This window comes from Megalops cyprinoides, chromosome 17, assembly GCF_013368585.1.
Source record: "Megalops cyprinoides isolate fMegCyp1 chromosome 17, fMegCyp1.pri, whole genome shotgun sequence".
Lineage (NCBI taxonomy): Eukaryota > Metazoa > Chordata > Actinopteri > Elopiformes > Megalopidae > Megalops > Megalops cyprinoides.
The window spans coordinates 5,021,028-5,047,615 of NC_050599.1; the positions used below are offsets into that span (position 1 = coordinate 5,021,028).

General features: G+C 45.4%; 1 protein-coding gene across 1 annotated transcript in view; it reads left to right on the forward strand.

The window, feature by feature from the left end:
• The window catches only part of cdk19 (cyclin-dependent kinase 19), a 43,034-nt gene extending 25,983 nt beyond the window's left edge, over positions 1 to 17,051 (forward strand). Inside the window, exons 5-13 of the mRNA XM_036550444.1 lie at positions 2,650 to 2,707; positions 5,292 to 5,423; positions 7,042 to 7,185; positions 7,738 to 7,807; positions 8,007 to 8,079; positions 8,401 to 8,498; positions 9,302 to 9,380; positions 11,102 to 11,347; positions 14,478 to 17,051. Coding sequence (XP_036406337.1) covers positions 2,650 to 2,707; positions 5,292 to 5,423; positions 7,042 to 7,185; positions 7,738 to 7,807; positions 8,007 to 8,079; positions 8,401 to 8,498; positions 9,302 to 9,380; positions 11,102 to 11,347; positions 14,478 to 14,603 — 1,026 coding nt within the window. The 3' untranslated portion in view covers positions 14,604 to 17,051. The remainder of the gene's footprint in view (positions 1 to 2,649; positions 2,708 to 5,291; positions 5,424 to 7,041; positions 7,186 to 7,737; positions 7,808 to 8,006; positions 8,080 to 8,400; positions 8,499 to 9,301; positions 9,381 to 11,101; positions 11,348 to 14,477) is intronic.
• Positions 17,052 to 26,588: the final 9,537 nt, after the last annotated feature.

A 26,588-nucleotide genomic window follows, 5' to 3' on the forward strand; every position in this document is an offset into this window, starting at 1 on the left:
GGCTTTACTTAAGTTATCCACAAGGGCAACAGGTCAGCCTGAATTAGAGCGAGAGAGAGCATGGAAACATCTAAGCATAAAACATGATAATGGAACAGGCATGTTCACTTTGTGTGCATTGAGCAGTGTGTACATTAGGTGTATTATTCTTGGGCGTTAATTTAAGCCGCTTGGCGCAAACTGTTTATAGATCGTTACAATATTCTCAGCACAAGGTCAGAGAAAATAACATCTCCCAGCAGTTGCTTCCGCCTTTAATCGCGCTGTTTCGGGTTGGCATACGGGGGTAGTCCTGGTCGTTTTGGGCTTGAGAGAGAGGGCGTGTTTGTGTCTGATGATAGCGGCGCCTTGTTGTGTCTTTGAATAATAGAGCTCATTATCAGCGCTGTTCCCATAGCAACTAACACTGCGTGCGGAGCGGGTCGAGTCCAGGGAGACATATTAGATTCACAGGCAGAACCTCGAGTGTCTGAGAGACAGAACGCAGCTTAATGAAGCCGTATGACGCAACCTTTCCGGCAGCTGTAATTGAGATACCCCTGTCACCCAAACAGGGTTGTCTGCCTGTATATTGTCTGTTTTGCTGTATTTTCTGCCTCATCACTTGTAAGGTTGTGTTAAAGCTAAACCATGTCTTGTTCAATATGTAAATACATGGCTTTCTGTTGCCACTTCAGTGCCAAGTGTTGCTTTTTTCTACTACATTTATGCTTACTACATTGTGTCTTTGATAGAAAAACTGTTAAAAAAAACTACCTTTGAATAAGATCATGATCACAAAAATGTCCACATCACATACATACTCATGCCGATAAAAAATACGGGTTTACAAAATAAACTGAACAAAAGACAAAATTTGCATCTGGTGGCAGAATGAAAGAGGCATTGCCTTGAAAGGTGAGCTGTTTACTCTGAATGAGAATGGCAGTGTAGGACAGACATTACAGCTGGCATGGTTTTCCTTCTTATTTTTTTTTTCTTCGGAAAAAAAATGACACATTAAAAATTGCCACGTTAGAGACAGTTGCTGCAGCTTTAAGCCTGTGTCTTTGTCAGTATTACTGAAGTCGCCTTCCTGTAAGAACCGTCTGGGCTAGGGGAGGGAGAGCGCGTGCAGAAGACCAGAGGTTTGGGCTGAGTTCTCTGCGCCAAGCCTGCGCATGCTCTCAGACCGCACGCTGCACCCAGTCCCCTGCGCTAGCCTAATGCAGCACTCCGTTGGGGGGCGGGGGGATCGGGCATGATTGTTCTTCCCACCGAAATCGAGATGTACTCTGATATCCTCCTCTACGTGAGAGCGTGGGAGTTTGTGCTGCCTTCAAGTAGTACGACAACCTTGCCTGCACACGTGGGTCCTTTTGCGGTTTTGCTTTTACGTCGCTGAGGTCGGTGCTGCTTCGCCCAGCCCCTCCTGCTACCTCTGCAGGCAGAACCACTTCCCTCTCCCCAGCGTATCATTCCCTCCACCTCGACCTCAGCTCATTCTTTACTTTTACTTTTACTTTTATTGGCATTTAGCAGACACTCTTATCCAGAGCAATTCACATCAGTTACAGTTTCTTCTTTTCTTTTTTTTTTTTTTTTTTTTTAAATACAATGTCATCCATTTATACAGCTGCATATTTACTGAGGCAACTGTGGGTAAGGGTACAGCAGCAGTGCCCAAACAAGGAATCGAACCAGCAACCTTTCGGTTACAAGTCCTGCTCTTTAACCGCTATGCTACGCTGCCTGTCTCCTCTGCAGGTTTTTATTTCTGCGCCTCGGCGTTTGGGCTGTCCGCCCAGTGTTGCTTTGCTTTACTTCACTTTATCCAGCTGTATAAATGGATAAGAGCGTCTGCTAAATGATAGCAATGTGATGTGATGCACGCCCAGCTCTGTGTGTCGTAAGCTTATGCCTCACCTTGGCTGTAGTGAAGGAATATGGCCAACCTTACGATCTGCCCCGCTGCTCCCAGCCCTCGCCTGCATGAAGCCGCTGGACGTCGATGGCTTTGGGGCAGCTTCATACACCTGATTTACATTTGGCATCTCTTGTGTGGCCTGATTTGAATACGCCTTCTCAGCCTAGGTTAAACTCATGCATTGGGCTGCTCATCATACATACATTTTAGCGGAGCAAAGACCAGTGCGCATCAAGCCGATGATGCCTGTGGGGGTTTGCTTGTGGGGACCTGACTGGTCAGTGTGTGTGGATGGGAAAGAGTGAACGGGAGATGCTGGGAGATTATGAGACCTGTCTTCACCTGAGTCTACATGTGAGGGCTCCTCACCTGAAGACTCCTCATAAACCCCTGAGGCAGTCGAAATGTAAATAGACTAGAAACAACACTAAGAATGGCACTGAGTTCAATTCACCAGGTCAGTAACTAGGCTAAGGTTTGTTTGGTTAAGAGACAAACATTTGGACAGATGAGAAAGAGGAGATGGTGAACATGATTGAAATAGATGTTGGGGTATTATACGTAATATATGTCTTTGTTACTCGGAAAATAAAAGAAGCAACTGTATGTTCATTTGTTCCTACTGGGAAGACTCGGTGGAAAGACCTGTTGGGTCTGTGCAGGTATATGTAAACTATTACTCCAGAGTCGTCAACTTCATCAAATTAGGAATAACATTCCTGGCTGTTGTTCCTTTCTTCCAGAAACCAGCCAACATCCTGGTGATGGGGGAGGGTCCTGAACGTGGAAGAGTCAAAATCGGTAAGGAAACCAAAAGTTCTTGATCCATTTATTATTGATATGGATTATTGATGGAGGTCATTCCTACTTGGGTCATTGGTGTATTGTTTGTACTGAGTGAGCTTTATATCAGTAATGGGCTTTGTATAAGTAATAACGATTAATAAGTGGTCCTAATACTATGGCACTGCTTGAACTGTCTGAACAATGGAGCTTGGCTTAGCATGCACGAAATAAGCAATAAACCTGACATCATCATCATCATCACCAGAGATGACCCCTTCTGAGGGAGGTTGTGCCTCAGTGCAAAAGTGTTTCATCTGACCTATGTGAAGTCTTATTTAAGCTCCAGGTCTTCTGGCATGGCATGAACGAGAATAGCCACTGCGCTAACATCAGAGCGGTAAAGCTTCGGGCTGCGGAGACATGTGTTATAGCACTCAGGCTTCGGTTAGCTCCTGAACGGTCTTACCCTCTGGGGACACGTCCACTCCCTGGTACCGCGGTTACACTACACTGAACTTTTCGGGTATGATGTCACAGGCCTGCAACCCCGGGGTCTATTTTTGCACTTCCAATGAATTCTGCAGTGCAGATCTGAGGTGTGTGCTGTTCCATGTCTCTCTGGTGCCAGCTGGATGGTTGTGTGACACTGAAGTAGCTGTCACCGCAGGTGTCGGCCGTGTCAAGCCGGCGAGATTGTGCTATCATCAGAATCTCTGTTTCGCAAGCTCTGACAGGACAGGCAGGTGACTGGCCGCTGTCTGGAGCATGCATATTTCAGCTATTCTTACGCCTGACACAAAGCAGGCCTTTAACCTGCTGCCAGAGGCAAAGCGATATATTACCTTTTATTGTCAAAATCCCTTCAAAAATATGTTTATGATATGTGTGGGGTACTCAAGTGCATGATGGAGTCTTCCAAACTATGTCCAGTAGGCTGAGGGCCAGACCCTTCTCCTCCAGGCGATGATGCAAACCAGCCTTGCTGCCAGCTACAGCTTTTCATTGGCTGTAGGAAGGCGATACCCTTTCAAAATCTTATTTTTGTTGGTCCACTGCTCTCTGAACACTTGATTCAGTGAAATGTTGATCATGTAAGGACAATGTAAACTTCCTGTAATAAGCTCACAAGATTCTGATTCTAGACGAGTCTTAATCTCTGTGTACAATGCTATTTTTGTGAGGAAAAAAGATCAACTTTTTAACAAGGATCCATGTTTCTCCATTTACTCAAATGACAAGCATTAGCTATGTTGGCTCCTAGGCAAACAGGCATGGTCAGGAGGTTCCCTAATGTGCATGTTAGGTGGTGATACACATCATAAAATAAACAACTTAAATTATTGACTGGAGCCCTGAGGTGGAGTACTGGTTGAGTGGAGCGTAGGTTAGATGCCTGTGGCTTTGTTGTTCCTTTTGAAGTTATAAGATCAGCTCACGCTGATACACTGATATGAAAGTCAATGCTGTCAGTCCTGAAGAAAGGCATTCCTCATTTGATGCTGCCGACCACGCGCCCACGTCTTTCTTGCGTCTCCCGGCCCGAAACTACCGCATCTGGCTTCCTGTCAGGGCCCGGGCTGACAGATAGGGCTCTTTGTGGAATGGCGAGAGGCAGGGTGTCTCGGCATCTCGTTTGGGTGTGGATTTACGAGATTACTGGTGTAAGATAATACCGGCTCGCCGTACTCACTGGGACAGATTCTGCAGCATGGGGTGACCCGCATAGCTCGCTAACATGCACTGTTAATTCAAAATCACCAGAAAGGATCTAAGCATTGACGTCACATCTCTCACCTTGGAGGAGGCTGCTCTCTATATTCACTATGAATAGGAAAGTTTCCCCAAGACAATGGCTCCCATGCTTGGTTCAGAATCTATTGTTCTTCAAAGAAAGCAGAGTCCTTTCAGGATAAGTCCACCACCATTTTTGCAACAAATTGGCTGAGTGAAGTTGTCATGTGTTTGTGACTTGACTCAGCCTGGGGGAATACCCAAATCAGTTGAGAGGAACCTAACTAATGTATTAAAGTTTTTTTTTTTTGGATTGCATACAAGGATTTCAAGGAAAAGGGTCTTGCTTGACAGGTTTGACCAGCTTTTAGTGGTCTGGCCTCGTTTACAAAGCTGCTATGCTGTGGATCCTCCCTGTCATCTAACACCTTAATGCACTCACTAATGCAGTTTCTCAATGTGTAGCCCCCCCCCATCCTAAAACACATGCAGAGTGCATAATGGGTTGAAATGCGCATATAGGGGCAGCAGTGTAGCATAGTGGTAAGGAGCAGGGCTCACAGCCGAAAGGTTGCCGGTTCGATTCCCAGCCGGGACACTGCTGAAGTATCCTTGGGCAAGGTACTTAACCCAGAATCGCCTCAGTAAATAGCCAGCTGTGTAAATGGATAACTCCTCTGTTTTATTGTGTGTGTGTGTGTGTGTATATATACACACACACACTTGTCTATACTATATTTGTGTAAACATATGACCTATAAAACTCTCACCTATGTAATTCACTCTGGATAAGACAATCTCCTAAATGTCAGTAATGTAATGTAATAAAACGCCTTTGTTGTTGACCGTGTGCTGTATGTCACTGCAGCGGACATGGGCTTCGCCAGACTCTTCAACTCGCCCCTGAAGCCCCTGGCTGATCTCGACCCGGTCGTGGTGACCTTCTGGTACCGGGCGCCTGAGCTGCTGCTCGGAGCACGACATTACACCAAAGCGATAGGTAAGCACGGGGGTAAGGGGCGTGGCCAGTGGGGAGGCAGCCTATCAGGAAGAGGGAACCCGTCATGTGATAGAGGAAAGCTTCGGCTAAATGCAGCCTGCGGGGAACATGAGAAATATCCACATTTTTACAGACATGCATTTGATCTCCTCTGCAGTGGAGTGGATAAGATCGAAATGGAAAGTAAAACTGACAAGCCCCGTGCTTTGAGTGTTGCACTTTGGTCTGCGACCTCGGCCTTCACACCTCATATATGACAGGCTGAGCTTCTGTGCAAAATCACTCACGGCTACGTGGGTGTCAGTAAGTGCCAGAAAGATAGCTGCTCAACAACCACTGTAGTGCAGTTTATATTTACACACTGACAGCGGCTGACATCGTATTGTTGGCCCTTTGGAGTATCTGTCTGTTACTCTGTTGGGCATGCTAATTGTCAGCAGCACCAGCTAGTGCCAGCAGACGCTTTCAGTGTGTTGTCATCACGACCGGAACATGTCTTTGCATCTCCACTCATCTGCTATGAACTGTGCCATCAGGAGCCACAAGTTTCCATTTTTAGCCTTTTGGCGAGTTGTTTATCACAATGTAAATGAATGTAATTTGCATACATGGCTCAGCTGATACGTGAGGCTTTCAGGAGGGTCATTTCTCCCCTGTCCTGTTCAAAACAAAACATAAACTTCTGTGTTACCAAGGGCCTGGTTTTGACCCCGCGAAAACACACCGCTGTGTTCAGCGATTTGATGTCTGTGTCAGTGGAGAAAATGGCGGCAGTGCTGGCATTGCAGTTTTCAGCCTCATACCTTGCTCAGTGTAGGTGGCTGGGTGGTGGTCCAGCAGTTTAGATTATGGTTGTGAATATTCACACTGCAGTGGTATTTTGGGCGCAGTGCAGTCACCTTTTTTTTTTTTTTTGCACTCGTGTTTATGCCGTCTGAGGCTTTGCGGAGTGCTTCGTTCCTGGCTGGAACAGTTGACGGGGGGAGGCAATTAAAAGAAATAGTAACCTGTTAGAGAGGTGAGGAAAGTATTGGCTAAAGAGCACCAGTACTGCTGTCTCCCTCTTCCTCCTAGCATGTGGTGAAGCCCAACATTCCGGCTATTGTCCATTGTTGCCTTATCTCCATGGCAACTGTAGCATGGTCAGGGCAAACACTGAAGGTATTGAGGCTGCACCCTGATTGGCTAGCACACGGCCCCTCCCTCCTCACACCTCCGGCTCATCAAAAGATGTCCCCCCCCCCCAGCCCACGTGCTGCGAGTGCGGCTCTCTGCACGGGGGCTTTTGTGTTGTCGAAATGCCGCAATACAGCTGGACCCTCGTCTTACAACCCACATTTACATCAATACACAGTAGACTATGTCCCAAGCAAGAGCGCAAATGTGCAATAGGGGCACCTGTGCGTGACTGTTGTGTTAGCCTTGGGCACTTCTGTTTACAACATCACAGCCAGGCCCCAAGAGTGTGCAGCCCTGTATGGTCAACATATTGCATAAGCGCAGAACGTGTCGTCAGGCAGAAGTGGCTGTCGAAGCGCGATTTCACCGTCTTTACCTGGAATGTGAGCGCTGCTGCGCTGAGTGTGCACTAACCAACGCCCCTCTCTCTCTCCGTCAGACATCTGGGCGATCGGCTGCATCTTCGCCGAGCTGCTGACGTCGGAGCCCATCTTTCACTGCCGCCAGGAGGACATCAAAACCAGCAACCCCTTCCACCACGACCAGCTGGACCGGATATTCAGTGTCATGGGCTTCCCGGCAGGTCCGTGTCGGTCCAGGCTGCGATTAGCATGTGGGCAGCCTCTGCCTGCCAACGGCTAAACTAGCGTAGAGTCCTTTTTTGAATAGAAAATAGGGATAGATAGGATAGAGAGGAAGGTAGACTAGAGGTAAAGCTTGAAGAGATGAGTTTTCAGCTTTCTCTTGAAGGCTTCCAGGGAGTCTGTTCTACGAATAGCCCAGGTTTCATTTAATCTCATCTGATCCTTTCAAAATAACACATCTAGGGAGAAAAGTCTTTTCTTTGTTCCTTAGGGCACTTAACCCAGAATTGCCTCAGTGAATGTCCAGCTGTATCAATGAATAATATGTAAAAATTGTACCCTATGTAGGTCATTCTGGATAAGAGTGTCTTCTTAGCAACTAAATGTAAAATGTAATGTAGATGTAAGTGTAAAAGGATACATGTGACATATTAATACATATTAATAATATATAACCAGAACTCTTGGTGTATGACAGTAGCTTATCTGAAGGCAGTAGCAATGTATGCATGTAGATGGTGAATGTATTTTCCTTTCTGTGAATTCCTCAGATAAGGACTGGGAGGACATTAGGAAGATGCCCGAGTACCCCACCCTTCAGAAAGACTTCAGGAGAACAACGTGAGTGGAGCCGTGGTGCACCGCGACCCATTGCGGCCCTGTCTGTCCCCTGCGCCCTTTCGTGTCACACAGTGACCTCTTTGAGGTCTATCGGCTCATCATGGTGCACGCCACTCTCATTCCCAGCAGTTAGTTTCTTTGCATTTTTATGTTTTGCGCATTTTTGTGTCTTAATGATGTCATATTGTCCCGTATTTAGGTATGCAAACAGCAGCCTCATCAAGTACATGGAGAAGCATAAAGTAAAGCCGGACAGCAAAGTGTTCCTCTTGGTAAGAGCCTGCAGTATTTATCGCACAGTGTTATCTAAAGGTCACCTGCTGTGGAGTTTACTTTACTTTGCTGTGTAACGTCCTGTAATGAGTTATACATTCTTAACTCGATGAAAAACGGTGGCATCATAAGGTGACAAATAGTGCATTTGGAAAGAGCTTCATGTTTGGGGGTGTAACTCAATGCACAATGAAAATGATACATGCAGGTAATCATAAATCAGTTATCTCTGCTGTAAAACTACAGAAAGTGTATAGATGTGTTCAGTTTTTGTTCAGTTTGGTAAGTCACATTAATTTCACGGTGATGGGTCATTCTAGTTACAGAAGCTCCTCACGATGGACCCCACGAAAAGGATCACCTCAGAACAGGCACTGCAGGATCCCTATTTCCTGGAAGACCCTTTACCCACATCCGAGTGAGTCAACCATTTAAATAACGCTGCATAAACGTAGACAGAATGTTTCACTGAAGACTGCAAGCCTGATCTGTGTTGTGTTGTATTGTATTGCCCTGCTCAAGACACAAATTCTCGAAAAGCCCTGGATATTGTAACTGAGTAACTAAACATTATTGAGTATTTCCCAGAAATGTCAAAACCTGTCGTGTCATCAGCTAAGTTTCACACGTTATATGCATTCAGTGCCGATACCTCTCTCATCTGTTTTTTTTTTTTTCCAGTGCAGAGAGAATAGGAATAATGTGGTCTTACCTCAACCCAACCAGTTTTTTTCTGCACACCAGTAAATGATTTCAAATACACGTTCAGACTTGGATTTAGTTTACTGTAAGAAGCTGCCGAAGATGTTCCACTCATGCGTCACTCTAGGCCAGCATAACTGACAGAATCTAGTCACCATGTCACTCATTAAGAGTACGTTGTTTTTTTTCCAAATTCCTGTTCGGTATTAAAACCCAGCTGTGAGGGATTCATTCAGTCATCTGGCTGTGCACATTTTTCTTAGATATTTTAAGTTATTTTCTTATTTTATTAATTCACACAAGATATTTTGTAAGCCTCTGTAAATGTGAAATGGTGCAGAGTGCTGAAGGAAGATAGATTTTCCTTATCTGTCCTTATCAAAGATAAGGAAACCCACAGTGATAAATTCTGAAGACATTTTCTCTTTTGAAGCAACGTCAAACCTTAAAACAGTTTGTCTCTGAAACACATGAAATATTTGCCTAAGCAGCAGTTTTTGTTGTCATTCTTCCCTGTAGTGTGTTTGCTGGATGTCAGATACCCTACCCAAAAAGAGAATTTCTAAATGAGGATGAACCTGAAGAAAAAACTGAGAAGGTAAAACTTCACGTTTGGATTTAGAGTGATTCGGTGGGCAACTCAGAAGTAGTTAGATTGTTTACGTTTCTCAAAGATACTTTCACAGGAGCATAATTTTGCCTTTTGTGAGGTGTAACAGGTGGTTTCGACAGTACCACATTCCCTGAGTCATGAGTGATGCAACCATGAGAATTGTCATAATTTTTCCGTGATGTGGAATGCTTCAGGAATGTGCACTAAGTGATAGTTTGAGTTCATCAGGAGTGACAGATATACCAGAGGGGGAAAAAAAAACAAATGCACTAGACTTCACTGTCAGTGAGACTTCACACAATGCGAAGCAGGTGGTTCTGAACAGTCTACTTATAGCACAGTCCACCTACACCTGAAGGCGGCTGAAGAAAACAAAGCGGAAGAAACCCAGGTAGATTAGACGATTACGGAGAATATCTCTGATGCATCCATTTCAGAGAGGTGGTGAATCTTTTACAGTGTCACTAACAGAAGCATGCCCTATTGAATTTTCCTGTTCAAAGGGTTGCTTGAATTGTATTTACTGTGCCATGCAGGCACATGGAAATGAAGGTAAACCATAAGTAAAGTGGATGTTATGCAGTGAAGGCCGCTCCTCGAAGGGAACGCGTGTGTGGTAGCAAAGCAACGAAACGCCATTACGCCCCTGAATCCAGGGCTCCCACTCGATACCGCCAGCTGCCGTTGAGTAGGCAGCGTGTTATGTAACGTGTTTCCACGGCGAGGCCGCCAGTAGATGTGTAAGCCTGGTCTCCCCGTCGTCACCGCCAGCAAGGCCTGTACTACAGCTGCTCATTTCTGCTGACGCTGTTTGAGTGTCAAAATGGCCGTAGAGCTAGTTAATATACACCGGATCCTCTCTGAGGGAATTGCGGCAGAGTGTGGCAGAGTTAAATCCACAATCCTTATGACTGCAGTTCAGAGCTCTTTTCTATGTCCTTCTCCTCCCCATAAAGTGACTGTAAAGGGTTTTTACATTGACAGAATAGTGGAGAGTGTACATTAAGAGTACAGTTTAGTACACAGAAGGCAGCAGTGTGCATATTGTGTGGTTCAGATATTGCTGCCTGTGTTCTGCCAGACTTAGAGAAAGGCTTGGCTTCACAGCAGCACGGCAGTGCTGTACGCTTTCTGATTTTTACATGCGTGCATTTCGTTTTACCTCTGTGTGATTGCGCTTTGTGTCCGTGTGTGCATGTCTGTGTGTGTGCACTTTTGCTCTGTCTGTCTGCCTGTATGTGTGTGTGTGTGTGTGTGTGTGTGTGTGTGTGTGTGTGTGTGTGTGTGCGCGCGCCTGTATGTGTGTGTGTGTCTGTCTGCCTGCATGTGTATGTGTGTGTGTGTGCCTGTATGTGTGTGTGTGTCTGTCTGCTTGTATGTGTACGTGTGTGTGTCTGTCTGCCTGTATGTGCGTGTGTGTGTGTGTGTGTGTGTGTGTGCGCGCCTGTATGTGTGTGTGTGTGTCTGTCTGCCTGCATGTGTATGTGTGTGTGTGTGCCTGTATGTGTGTGTGTGTCTGTCTGCTTGTATGTGTACGTGTTTGTGTCTGTCTGCCTGTATGTGTGTGTGTGCGTGTGCATGTGTGTGTGTGTGTGTGCGCGTGTGTGCGCGTGTGTGTGTGTGCGTGTGTGTGCATGCGTATGTGTGTGTGTGTGTGTGTGTGTGCGCGTGCATGCGTGTGTGTGCGTGTGCGTGCGTCTGCTCAGAACCAGACCCAGCAGCACCAGCAGACGGCTGCGCAGACGCAGGCTCAGACGCAGCAGCAGACCGCCGCCCAGCAGGCCCCCTCCCAGCAGAGCTCCGCCCAGACCAACGGCACCGCCGGCACTGGGGGGGCCACGGCCGGCAGCGGCCTGCAGCACGGCCAGGACCAGGGGCCCCCCAACAAGAAACCTCGCATCGGGCCCTCGGGGGCCTCCTCAGGCACGGGGGTCATGCAGTCAGACTACCAGGTGGGGCTTCACCGCTGCGTATGTACACTACATTACATTACATGTCATTTAGCAGACGGTCTTACCCAGAGCGACTTCCAAATAAGCGCATCGCTGTGCTAAGAGTAGTTATCGATGTAATGTGAGTACGTTTGAATGCCGTACCCCCGACCAGGCTAACAACACTCCCAGACCAGACAGTGTGAGCACAACACTATTGAAGCCCTACCACAAGTTAACCTGTGCAACCTGACTACACAGCCTAGCAACCAAGTACCAAGCCAAGTACACACACTACCATACATCACAGTCACTAGATCACAGAATCCAAAATGCATTGTAATACTACACATAAAATAAACAGAAAGCAATACAAGTAGCAGGTGTTAGGGGGTGGGGATTGTGGTGGAACCAAGATGCAGTCTGAAGTGGTGCGTCTTCAGTCTTCGTCGGAAGATGGCCATATATCCAGCACTCACATCTGCACCAAGCAGACCAAACACACTGTATGAGGAATATACAATAGTAGTGTATTTACCTACGCTGATACAGAAAGCTTTTGTAAGCATTAGATAACTGACCACTGCAAGGACAAGGAAAACCATCAGTCTGGCAAGTTGCTATGGCTGCGGTTTATCTGTGTCCTTTATTAAATGTCAGTATGAAACCTTCGTTTCTGTGTGAGGCCCCGGAGCTTCTCTGTAAATTGCAGGGACGTTGACTTCCCGCTCTGTGTCATTGAAGATGTTGTGTCACAGCCTCTGTGTCGGGCGGAGCAGTGCACTGATTCCCTCCGTCATGTTTATATAGCTCCTGACACTCGGCCCGCAGGGGCGCTCGGTTACCTGACGTGACAGCAGATTGCATGCGGGAGGCCACACGGTATACCGGCAACGGTAGAATACCAGCCGGGGGGGGGGGGGGGGGGGGGGGGTTAGGGTTAGCATGTTAAAACTGTAATGTATGTGAGTTACTCTGGATGAGAGCATCTGCTAAATGATAATTATTTAATAATGTAATGCTCCCTGCTCCCTACTACTGTGGTACACCGCTGAAATATTTTATTAAATCCACCCTTTCCTCATCTGACTATAGTTTCTCAGAAGTAATTTACATCTGGAGATGGGTGTGCATCGAGACTGTGGCCAGATCTCAGCGACAGAAATGCAGTGTGGCAGGAACATGCCATGCGGCTCCTAGGTGGGTGGAATGGTGAAAAATTTCCCATCCCACCCCCCGCCAAAAACCAGAGAGGAGTGCTGTGCCACAGTTCAGAAATTCCAAACCTGTGATGTCAGCGCAGTGCTGTTCTCATGGCCTGTCGGGGTTCACACTGAACCGCAGATAAATGAGGCGTCAGATCGGTACGCTCTGTTTCAGACCGCAGTGGTCTCGAGGCTGTCTGCCTTATCTGTACCCCAGCCTCTATCGCGGGCTCCCAGAGTGACTGCAGGGGGGGAGAGAAAGGAGAGAACCAGAGCTGAGATTGCAAGGGAGGGGGGACAAGCTGATCTCTGTGAACTGGCCAAAACCGCCGTTGTGTCTTGTTCGTAGGTATCAGCTTGTCGCTGGGTGGGGTGGTGTAGTGTGGTGTGTGTGTTGGGAGGCGGGGGGGGGGGGGTTCTATAATTAGACTGGGGACTGGGCCTGCATGTGGACAGCTGCAAGCAGAACCAAAGTCAGGTCTCAGCAAATGTATAAATATCCACCCTGGGGCATCACGGTAGCCGGCTGCCACAGTGTCATGCTCGGCGGCCTACTTTCCCTTTCATTGATCGCTCTCCCCGCTCGGCGTTCCCAGAGTGCACCTCTCCTTCCCTCTCGGCCCCGCGAGTATAAATATACCCCCGCATGGGCTGCAGCTGGGGAGAGTGTGGTGGCCACAGCCCCTGGGGACATGTCAGTCTCTCCTGGCACAAGCTGTGTGCTCGCTCACTCACCCTCTCTCTCTCTCTCTCTCTCTTTCTCTGTCTGTCTCTCTGTGTCTCTCTCTCTCTCTCTCTGTGTCTCTCTATCTCTCTTTATCTCTCTCTCCTTCTCCCTCCTTTTCTCTCCCTCTCTCTGTCTCTTTGTCTTTTTCTCTCTCTCTGTTTCTTTCTTTCTCTGTCTTTGTGCCTGTCTCTCTCTCTCGCTGTGTCTCTGTCCCTCCCTCTCTCTCTCTCTCTCTCTTCCTGTCTCTTTCTCTCTCTCTGTTTCTCTCTTTCTCTGTTCACCAAACACACAAACTCCTCACAGCAAGCCCATCCTACCTATGACCGTTGCCACAGCGCCCTCCGCAGGCGGCCTGCAGCAGTGATCTCGGGTCGCCCAGCCATAGTTCAGGGAAACGTCCCCAGGTGTAAGCGCTGACGTCACCTGGAGGACAGAGCAGGCTAGGACGGCTGATGAGAGTTGAGTTGCGCCCAGAATCACCTCTGATTCTGAGCATTAGTCACCTGGACGTCTGTCAAGTGCGCTGATCCAGGCCTGGCTCTGCAGCATGGCTGGAGGTATTGTTTCGGTCAGCTATGCATCAGTGGCATAAGGGTGCGGTTCGTTCAGTTAGGCACACAAATTCTCACCCGTGCATCTATGCCAAGCTCCTGAATTTGGTTTATCTGGGAAGTGCCACCCTGCCCTCCGGGGGGACCGCTTCCCCTCACTGCTCTGTCATACTGCAGCAAAACACACATGGCATTCCTGTGTGTGATACCTTTGTGTCATGTTCATCGCAGCAGATAAATGCCATCAGTGGCACAAAGTTGGTGAAAATAGATGGGTGTTCCCACATACCATGCCAGCTTAAAGCCAGGTACAAGCTGTAATTACACAAATTAAAGTGGCATCTCATAAAGAAACAGGTTAAAAAGCAATTTAAAAGTATTTCACAGCAGAATGGCCACAGCTATGCATGAATGCAGACTCTGCTGGCTTGGAAATAAGTACAGAAGTAGTATTTGAAAATGCTGGAAATGAATTTTGTCAAGATTGGCATAGCTTAGGCATTTATTTATTCTGTCCTATGTAAAAGAAAACAGTCATAATACTACCTAAATACCTAATACCTAAATACAAGGTCATAAGCAACAGTAGAAGCAAATATGAAGGCTTGTTTTTTTTTCTTGTTTCTGTCTGTTGAAAGGTCATTGTTTTTTTTTCTCTCTCTTCTCAGCACTCCAGTTCCCGCCTTGGTTACCAAAGCAACGTCCAAGGTTCCACTCAGTCCCAGAGCACCATGGGATATTCGTCCTCATCTCAGCAGAGCTCTCAGTACTCCCACCAGTCACATCGCTACTGAGGCCCCCCCGGGCAGGTCTCGTCCTCTCTCGCCACCCAAGTTTCGCCCTGTCTAGCCCCTCCCTCACTTCCACATAGACCCCTCCCTCTTTTCCATATCACACTGCCCTCACTCCGATATTAACCCTGCCCTCAGTCCATGTAGACCCCGTTCTCACTTCCATATAGACCCTTCCCACACTCCCACATTATCCCCGCCTTCACTCCCATACAAACCCTGTCCTCAGTCCCATATTAACCCCGCCCTCACAAACTTATTACCCCCACCCTCACTCCCACACAGGCCCCGCCCTCACTGCCATACAAACCCCGCCTTCACTCCCACACAGGCCCCGCCCTCACTGCCATACAAACTCTGCTTTCACTCCCACACTTCCAACAAGCTCTGTCCTCTTCTGTCAGCTCCACTCTGGCCCTCACTTCCATGCGACACTTCCAAATCCTTACTCCCGCTCAGGACTCACCCCCAGCTCCTCCAAGACCTCGCTCTGATGTCCACATGGGCCTTCACCTTGCCCTGTCTTGGGGTTTTTGCAATACGAAGGCATATTCAACATAGGAACCAAAAACAAACCCTCCCTTGCCCTTAGCGAAAGGGTAATAAAAAGATTTTTTTTTTTTACCTGTTGTTTTATTTTAGAAAAAAGAAAATACGAAATAAAGGAGTAGGAAAGGGTCCGGCACAACCTCTTGGCAAAACCGTGCTTCACAAAGACAATGTTCTCAGAACGAGAGCACTTAGTTCCTCCTGAGGACGAATCGCAGCTCTGTTCATTAATATACTGCTCCTTTTGTATTTGTTTGACCAGAGACAATGTTCGCTCTGCAGAGTTTTCAAGTTTACTTCAGTTTTTTAGTTGTCTTGGTAAATATTTTTCATAATATGTCCACCGATGGGATGAAACACAGGAAAATCAAGCCCTTTACATTCATTTTTTTCCACACTGAATGATTCCCATCACGGATTTATATCTCATCAAGAAACGTGTTAAAAAAAAAAGAGCAAAACAAAAGGAAAAAAGAAACAAACCAACAGCTAACTGATATGAAACAAACGTAACAAGCTTTCGAAATTCTTCTATAGTGTAATTTTGAAATTGCATTTGTACAGATGGAGTACCGGCTGACCAGCTGGTGTCATTGCAGGGATTCTATAACATGCAGTCTATCTAAATGTGTTGTTAGAGTTTGTTTTATAATGAATTTAGGCACCTGTATATAGATTTGCAGATTCTCAGAGAGTGTGGCGAGAGGGAGGCGCACACACTCACTCTGCACCCTGGACAGCAAACGCCACTTCCCTCTGGCCTGGACCACCACCGTGAGTTCCTGGACCCTTCCCACAATCCACACATCATGCAAACGCCGTGTCATTACATTTTACAGAACTGTACAGATCTCTGTCTTTTCGTCTTTTTTGTGAGAAGGAAACAGGCCTGTAATCATGCTACAGGAATTTCAATGTGCTTCGGAGGCTGGGTTTATGAATATGGGGGTGTTTCTCGAGCCCAGCGGATCTGTGCGTATTGGTCACAGCATGAGGCACTCTGCAGACACCATGGATTGGCTGGCTGTGCTGTGGAGAGAGGGGTCAAAGGTCACAGTATGCACATCACCACAAAGAGCAGCTAACAGTTACTAAAGCGTTCCAGAGACTGTTACCTCCCGGTGTTTTCTTTCATGTCTGTGTATCATTACTCTAACCATCATTGTTATTTCAAAAAAAAAAAAAAAAAACTCTCACGTACATTTTCCTCCAAACTCAGCCTAAGGGAATGCACTGCCGACAGCCTTCAAGAGGCCCTGGAACAAAGACCCCTGAAAGAGCCCCTCTCCTGCCCCGCCTCTCTGCCTCGCAGCCACACCTGACTGAGCACTGAGTATTTCAGCTGACACTGCTGCTCTCTGCGGTACTTACCCTGTGAAAGCAGTCAAAAGGAGCCATGCTGCGTGACCTAAAACATGGAGGTGGAACTCGCCCGCACCGACTATCCTGTTCTGTGAAGGGTTTGAGTGCAAGGACATTGTGCGCTAGGGACATCTAGTGGTCATCAGTGGAACTGAGCCCCTCTCTCTCTTCTTTTTCCTGCTGTCTGTGTCCCTTTTTTCTGCACACTCCAACAGAGTGCTCTCGGTGGTGGCAATGACAGCCCTGCAGAAACAGCCGGAGTAGTGTATCACCAGTGCTTGACAGCTTGTGGCCCTCTCTCTCCGTTTATTCTCACAAGCCAGGATCACGGTAACCTTTTTTTTTTTTTTGGAAGATGACGTTTTTAACCTGTTTAAAACTGCCTTTGCGCTGTACAGAAATCACCAGCCGTACACTGCTGGCACACACTGAAGACAGACACTGTCTCCTCTCGAGGTTCTGGAACTGGCCCTGGTGTTAGGAGGGGAACAGTGTACCCTCACGTTGCGGCATGGTGGTCCACCATGGTTCTGGTACCGGCCCTGGTTTTTAGGGGGGGGGGGGGGGGGGAATAATTTTATCGTCGCACTGAGGGGGAAAGAGTTTATCGTCGCAATGCGGCACGGTGGTGTATCATGATAATGAACAAAGGTTCCTTGCGTTTTACGACTGAATGAAAGCCGCACAGATTGTCATTATGGGCTGTCAGTAACGGCCTTGCTCAGTTAGGCACCTGTCTCGGACCTGACCGAACCCTGTTCTGCTCCCAGAGTTAATGTTCCTACCTAGCCCACTCTTGCGTTTTTACTGGCTAAGAATGCTCTGTTTTAATAATGTCAATAAATCTGCTGTCTTTTTCTCCCTCCCCTCTACAGTAGAATTGATGACACTTACAGGCTGACCAGACCTTTTTATTAGTATTACACAGACAAACGTCAATGTGATGTTTTTAAACCTAGCAATATTTTGCTTGGAGGGTTTTGAACCTGCACTGCAAGAGATTAGGTGAAGGCCAGGACACCAGATGAGGAAAAGGCACTGCTCCTTGTTCAAGTGGATCTCTCAACGGTGATCTAGACTGATTTATATATCTCCTTTATATGAAGATTTGTTATTTTTGTGTTATTTTTTTAAGTTACTGTTGTTTTATGTTCTTTTTTTATTATTATTATTATTATTTCCCCTTGGTCAGGCACAAAGGCCAGGTGTTGCAGCAGCCTTCCAAAACCGTGGTGTATTCTGGGAAATGAAACCAGCAGCTTTTCCGAGGTTCTTTGCCAAACTTCTTTTCTATGCTTAAAGTGTGGCTAAAGAGCATGGGGTTGTACCCGACAAACTGCTCTGAATTAAACTCTACTTAAGCGAGGTTTAAAAGTATTAATACTGTATGTGCCTGTCACTTACCACAGTGGGGCAATAAAATGCATACAGTTCCTATGCAAAATGAGAAGAAAAGCTTTTACAGTACTTGTGTAACGCCTCCGTTTTTTTTTTTGTTTTTTTTTCTTGAGGGGCACGACATTCACTGGTTTCGTATGGTTAAAGTTTCATTGGTTGTAAATGATTTCAAATAGGATTTCCATTCTGTATTGTAATTCTTACAGCTGAATAATTGATACTAGACTTTGGCATTTTGTTTTTAGCGTTGTCTCCTGTCTTCATCATGATAATTATATTCAAAATGAATTGTTGTTAGAGAAAGCATGTATATGGACAGTATACAATCATATTTATTATTTCCATATATAAACCTACATATATGTGTGCTTTATATTTCTTCCGCATTAAGGAGACAAAGACAGAAGTGGACCTATGTCTGACAAAAGCAACCTTTACTAAATGATTGTGAGACTACAGTAAAACTGCCTGTCAACTCCATTGCGCATAATTGGAAAAGATAATTCTACACTGTAAGAAGAGAAATCATATCAAGATTTTGGTAGTGTGATAATTAGTAGTTCATTGTCATTTTATCCTGTTCTGGTATTGTACGATAGGACACTGGCAGCTGTGCTGGTGGAAGTACTGATCTTGGCCGTGTCACCATCGTGGGTTGTCTGGCAGCTACTGCTTAATGGGTCTTGTTTAGTTTGTCATCATACAGCAGTGAACTCCTCTCTCATCTGTGTGGTGTCCTCTTTGTTATTGGACTGAATAACAATATATTTCAATGTGTGGACAGTGCCTTTTTAAGTCTGAGTGTTAAAACCTCAAGGTCGCCGTCTCATACAAACTTTCAGGACGTGTTTTACTTTTGCCTTCTCAAAAGAGATTTTTTTTTTTTTAAATCTTATTCATTTACCGGTTTGTGTCTTCACAGAACTTGATTCATGAACTACAAACAGTGGCAGCAAGCAAATAGATATCACTCTGATGTCAGTCATCCAGTCACAATTAGGAAGAAAACAAAATCCACCATAAGGCATAAAATGTTAAGTTTGTCTTTTGAAGTTAATATTGTCTTCTCGTCATTATAATACAGTAACGATAAGTTTGAAATGCTGTACATAAGAACACGTTTTAAGAAATCTTCATTGAAAGTAATGCTATGATAATTGTCCTTAATGCACTGTTATTGCTGAAATATTTAGTGGTAAATGAATACTATTTAATGTTTTGTTTGTTTTTTAATGTCTTGTTTAGACACTAAAAGTATGGCAGTTATAAGACAATAGGGCCAGAAGATGCTCTTTATAAGGAGTTTTTATATACGTGTATAGATATATAAAGACTCGCTATAGTATATATCTATAAATGATAGCGCACTTCTAAGTCTGCACCCGTTCACATTTTCCCTTCTTAGTGTATGTATGTTGCATGTGCTTGTCTTTCCAAGTCCAGAACTTTAGCACTTACTTTGCTCATTCAACAGTACGTACAGACACTTCTGTACAGAGACAGAGAGACAGACATTTGGCTTGCAAAGGGCTCATTTGACTTCGGGCCTTTTTCATTTTTGGAAAACTTTCTAGTGTGTGCATGTATTACCTCCGTGGTACGAACTGCAAGCGCACTCCTCTCATGTGTAGTCACATTTGTCCTACATGTGATGCCTCTAATTCACGATCGACCCTTTTTTTCTGTATGGATTTGTATGTATCAGTCCCAGAAGACTGTGTTCTTTACGAGGAATTGATTGTGTCAAATCACTGATTCTTTTTAAGAGATCCAATAATAACTTTTTAATAATGATCCAAAAGTCTTTTCAGAAGTAGTAGGGCTTTTTATAACAATGCCCTTTGGAGGAAAAAAAAAACATTTATAGCCTCTCATACAGATTTGATTTGAATAACGTTAGTCTGTATTACAGTGTTTTACTCGGTGTATGGCTCCCCCAGCTGGACTACTTTGCAAGCCTGAGCGTCTGTTGACCCGAGTCCAGTCTCTGTGTGGGTGTGCACATGCGTGTTTGTACACACGTGTGTTTGCACACACGCATGTGCAAAAACAAGCAAATGGTCAGAAAATGTACTGTGTTTCCATAGCTTCCTTACTGCAATATGAGAACAGCACAGCGCAGGAAACAAACAAAAACATTTATACTATTACAGCTGCTTTTAGCTAAGTTGTCCTAATTTCACTGTACAAATGACTGTTAAATGAGAAAAAGTCATGTATATTTATTTTATATCCTCTATTGTAATAAATCTCTTTTGCTTCAGATGGAAAGTGTCGTTTTTTTCTCCAGTGCTGAACCCTTTAATGGGAACTACAGCAGCTGGGTGTGTTGGATTACCTTCTGCTGGAGTGTGCAGAATGTGTGGGAAATGACACCTCTGTATCATGTGACCATATCTACTGCTTGGAGGCCATTGTGCGTTTCAGTTTGGCCTAGTGTTGCAGAACCATATAAATGAATTTACGGTCCAATGGCCGTTGTTAACAATAAGTAAAAAAAAATCACTGTATCCCTGTGTAGCAGGGCCGCAGTGTAGCATACTGGTTAAGGAGCAGGGCCTGTGACTGAGGGGTTGCTGGTTCTGTTCCCCAATTGGGCACTGCTGCTGTACCCTTGGGCAAGGTACTTAACCCAAAATTGCGTCAGTAAATATCCAGCTGTATAAATAGATAACATTATTAAAAAATGCAATTGATGTAAGTTGCTCTTTTTTGCAATTTTGTTATGCTCGCACAATGACAATAAAGTTGAATCTTCTTCTTGAATAATAATGTAATGATTACACATAGCACTTTACTGGTAATGTGTCACCAGCCTGAAGTCCTAACTGATTAAACTGCTTTTTTTAAGACTTTGCCTCTCAAACAATAACCAATTTACCCACTACAGATACTTCAGGCTAATTATCTGCTCCTCTTACAGAAGAATGTGGATTTTTAGTAGATTGACTAAAAGTCTTGCCTTATAGCTTGGCTAATGTATGGTGACACTGTTGCCATGTCATGACATCACCTGTGTGCAAGGTATATAACAGGCAGGTGAGACACCTCCCTAATGTGAAGTGTGTAAAGACCCGTTGATGAAAACCACTGCACAGATCTACAATCATGATCCACTTCACAAATGACTTGAATCTCCTAAATGAAAGTGGGATTAAGAGACATGTGCTTGTCTTTTGGAAAAGAATACACAGCACCATGCTCTTGCTCACATATGTTATATGTCCACATAAACAACATGGGATGATCATAATTCAAATTAAGGTTCTTTCAAGAGCAAGACTTAAAACCGCATTATAAATGCCTTTGGCTTCTTCAGGTTTGCTCTCATACTAAATAAATAGGATTTTATGGATCCTTAAAAGCTAATGATCTAACCTTGCTCAGGTCAAAGGTTATGTGAAATGTGTAACACCTGTATGTGTATGCCAACCCCAATGAAAACGATGGTGACCCCATACAAAAAATGTATTTGTATATTGCAATATATTTCTGCTTAATATTTTAAATGTATTTGCAATATATTAGTGGGATGAACAACATTTTTATCAATATATTACAATATATTTCTTTTTTTTTGGACTACATTACATTGGACTACATTATGGTCTAACTAATGTATCTTATACTTGAAGCATTTTCTATATTGGTATGAATTTTAGCTTATTTATCAGAAGACCTCGTCCTGGAAAATCTGGCATAGGATGATCCTAGCTCACTTCGTTTAGTATTGAATTACCCAGCAATGCAACATCATTAACACTAACTGGCCAATTGAGCTGAATACAGGTTTTGGGGGACAGGATGGTGTAACTGTAGTCCCATGCCTACACCACTAGGTGTCACTAGTGTATCTTTAAGCTACAACTCTGTGCTTGATGGTGTGAAAACTGCTCTGTGGGCAATGCCCAGAGAACACTCTGGGCTTCTTGTTCGCAGCCCATAGCCATTTTTCCTTTCCTGACACAATGATGACATAAAATCACTATGGGAGAGCGTAATTCTCCAGGTGTTTATTTGCAATGGAGACTAAAAATATCTATCATGATGCATGAGACCATCACGAGGAATTAGAGCGCCTATAGTTATACTGTGTTGCACTCCCCAGATATCAGCTGAACTGCTTTTTATTTGAGTGGAATCTTGCCTAATGTATCAAATGGGTGCCACATTCTAGAACATTTCGAAGGCGTAACTGTGAACTGCAAAGACAGTGAAAAAGTCCTGACAGCAAGGGGCAAGCCAGGAGCTGACACCAGTCGAGTAGCTGTGGAGAATGTGCCGGGCCGGCCCGGGGGGCCCCCTGACTTATTACTCCAATCGCTTGGGGAAATTTATGAGCTGCAGGGATGGCCGCAGAATGTATTAACATGCATGTGAGCCTATTTCCACATTGTCTCGAGATGCCCCTCCCCTGGGTGAGTTATGGACCCCCCCCCACGTCGCCTGCCTGTTCGAGGATCGCGGTGCACAGGCGGTCAGATGCCAGGGGCTGGCTCAGAAGTGGATCTTGCCACAGGGAAGGGCGTTCCACACCTCTCCAGACTGATTCCACTGATAGGGGGATGCTGCTCCACCTGGCTTACCACAGTGTGTTAACACAGTGTTTTATACATATATATAGCCTTGAACACAGCAGACGGCAAGCCGGGAGAGCCAACAGAAGTCTAAATGAGCTGTACTTCTGCAAGTGTTAAAGATGAATGCATCACTGATTGCTGAAAACCTGGAACACAGGTCAGGCTGTGTTACCATTAAATTAGTTAAGTGCATTTTCATCATAAGGGTTTGTGTACACGAAATGGCAGGAGAGGGTGTGGTGGCCCAGAGCTGTATATATATAACTGGATTGCAGAACAATGTGAATGTCAGGTTGAGGGTATGAGGCTACTGAAAGCGCATTTATCCATAGGCCCAGATCACACATAGACTTCAGCTTTCCAGCCCTCTCTGTGGGATCTGGGAGCCAATGCCCCCAAAGCCTAGCAGACGCTCCTGGGATGCATGCAGGCCTTTTCGGTCTGTCCTGGGTTGCTGTCAGTTCTGTGCTCCATCACTTCTGTTGGGCCTGTGAGGAATGTCAACCCCCCCCCCCCCCCCCCTTTCCTGAAGGTCAGGGCGACCGTGCCTCGGAACCAAAGGTCAAAATCTGAACCTCGGCCTGGCTGCCTTTCAGATTCTGGTTCCAGATTTTGCCGCTGCTGCTTCTGGGTCGGCCAGCCCTGGCTCTGGGCCCACTCACCCTCTGCTGCCCTTTTGACGCCCACAAAGCCTTACCATGAGAATGTACTGGTTGAATTGGCGCAACCTGACCTGTGTGCCAGGTTTTCAGCAATTAGTGATGTTTTTTCTCACCTCAGATCATGCAGGAAGTCAAAACATCTCTTGTTCTAGGTCTCAATCAAGCACTATTCCACATGCAAAAGGCAGTAATGAACAAGAAACTGTTTTTTTTCCAAAATTAATCTGTTCTTAAGCTTCTGAAATAAACAAGTTTTAGTGTGTTTTTGATTTGTATTTTGTATTGGTTTAAAATTTGTTCATCCCAAAGGCCTTGTTTGTTACATGTGGTAATTCTTGTGTGGAAGCCAGGTGTCCTACATCTGTAAGAGCTCCAGGAACTCCCACACACAGGGAGAGCCAGTCACAAGGAGGGTGCGCTGCAGTGCGCATTTCATTGTCATTCGACAAAAAGGGCTCTTCAAACGTCCTGTTGAACGGGTGTGAGCTGGAGTGTGCTGCCGCTGTTGCTTTCTGTGTGTCTATGCTGGCCTGTGCCATGTCCTCTCATTTCGCTGATCAGTGGCTGACTGAGCTGCATTCCTGACCCCCCCCACACACACACACACACACACACACACCTCTCCCCTCCCCCCCTCCCTCCCACAGGGACTCTTCCAGCTCTGTTTCACCCTCACTATTGCGACGCAGGCACACCTACCGCAGGGGAGTTCATGTACAGCGTGAGCGCTCGCACGTGACCCAGGGGCGCTGCAAATCAAATCCTTGGGCCTGTCCCGAAAGAGGCCGTCTCCAGACCGTGAGTGAACCCAAGTCTGGCCAGCCTCCACCCCCGAGCTTCCAGTCACCGCAGGGTGCCGCGTATCTCTGCTTCGCACCGAGGGCAATAACGTGTCTGTGTTTGTGAATGCTAACATGGTCATAGGAACCATTTCTGTGTGTCTGTGTCTGTGTGTGAGTGTGTGTGTTGTGCCGCTGGACCCTTATCACTAAACTGTCTCCGAGGATATAGAGGACCTCTGGGGCGCAACGTGCAATTGTTAGAGGGTTTTATAAAACAACTGCTGATTGAGAGACACAGAATTCAATGTGCTGCTGCTGCAGATCAGCAGCAGCCCCCCCCTCCCCCATACCCCCCCCCAGCCTGCAGACCCCCCAACACACATACACACGCTTCACCAGGACCTGACACCTCAGTATCGTGGGATATGAATCTCCCCGGGTGACAGGGAGAGTAGTTTACACCCTCCCTGCTGAGAGCACGGGACACAGCACACACTTTGAGGAAATGCTTCGGCACAGTGGTGCGGATCGTACACGCTTCTGCCCCCTGCGTGTCCACTTACAAATCTGTGTGAAACGTAACATAATGATAATTTTCCCTTCTCTCGAACACACCGGCTAAACGTGGACTGTCTTTTCAGTTTGCGTCCGGGGTTTTTGAGTGGTGTCAGCGGTCCTCATTCACCCGAGAAGTCAGGAGGTCGCCGTTCTGTGCAGATAGCTGCAGTCAGAGTGCATGCTCATGAGTCACCCAGTTACACAGACACACAAGACGCCTTGTGCTTCCACAAAAGAGCAAATGTACAGCCGAGAGCCTCTGTTCAATCGCTTAGCCCTTGTGTGGGTTAATGCGACAGAGAGAGAGGCTCAGTCCACATCAATTAAGCTGTAAATTTTTAAATGGGACACCTGTTTATGATGTCCGCACAGACAAATTCAACCATCCAATTTAACAGTGAGGGCAGACTAAATGACACAGAAAAGCACATTTTGTGACCAGAAAATGGAAACAGTTGTCTTACCGAGAACATTGCATACATATGTTTATAATCTACACTGAGAGCCAGGCTGTGATGTGCTGGGTGTGACTGCCATCATGGCTTTCTGACTGTTTCGAGCGTAACATGTTCTTCTGGATACAGTGTGCATGTTCTACAGAGGATAAATCATGTGATTACCTGCAATAACCTAATATAAATACACACTGAAATTATTTGGTATATCCACCTTATAGAGGGCCTCTTGGCACTATTTGTTGTTGTCAGCACAGGTCAGAGCCCTAATTACTTGAGATGATTTGAGTGGATTTTGTGTTATAATTATACAGGCTACAGTATTACTTGAGAATAGTTGAACAGAACCACTGACTGCAGCAGCACAGCAGAAATGGCATTAATAATACAAACTTACATTTGCCATTATGCACTATAATTAGTAAGAGTATGACATTAAATGAGTGCCCAGCCAAGTGATCCCATCAACTGTAAGTCTCAGACAAAAGGATGGTCACATAAATAAAATCATAAGTATCTTACATGCTGAATATCATAGCTCTCAAATGGTTTGAGAAAAGGATTGTGTTAATGTGCAATAACATGCATTTGCCACACAGTGTAAATCTCAGGAGCAAAGCCACCAAATTAAATAAAGCGCCTACCATCCCTCTCCAATTTAATTAGACCTTCACCATATTTCATTCCCTTGTCTTTATTTGGCACAGGAGGCTTATGTATTTGAGAAATGTGTCTCCAACACATGCAAAAGGCTTAATGGCAAAGGAGGAGAAGTGTGGACACCATATGCAATGACATAACAACTATTCTTTCCAATTTAGATACATCAATATATGAAAAACATGCATGATTAATTTCAAAGTCCCGCTATTTCTGCCTCAGGGGACCGACAACTTTGAGTGAGGTGTTCATAATCTGTAATATACAGTGAGACGCTATTCTTCTGCAATGCCATGACAGTGTTTTATTTATGTAGAATATGAACTTCCTGCCTTTGTTTTTTATGTAGATGGCTTCCAATTTCTGGAAAAGTACGGAAAGACATACTCTATCATTTTAGGTGTGGCTGAGGGCTGACAGTTAAAAAAAGACAAAAAAGTAAGAAAGTTTTACACCCATCTACATTGTGCATCTTATTATCAAGCCAAGGTTTTTTCCATATTGGAAAGTTTCACATTGTGTTCTGCAAGGGAGAAAAATAGGAAGAAAAAAATTGAGAAACAATGGTGCATTGGACATTCCAGCGTTGCATTTTGCCCTGTGGTCTTACAGGGAGAGAGGCTGATACTTCAGTTCTACATCATCTATCCCTAAATCTATGCTAAATCCCTATCTGGATTTTTAAACTTCATTATAGCCTAATGGGACTACGGATGTATATGCTAACGGACGTTGTCCGAATGGACGCTAAGCGGTGCCTGACTGTATTTGCTTTTTCATGAATGCATTATAAATGCTGTCATGGCTGGACGATGCATTCCGTGTTCATTTTTTAAATACATATAACCTTGTTCAGTCATCACCTGTTACAAATGTACACCCTCTTACAATAATATTGAATCATTTCTTGTGGTATCAGAGTAACTGCATATTAAACATCACCAAGGCCAAAAGCCATGGGCACGGAGGCCCAAAATAGAGA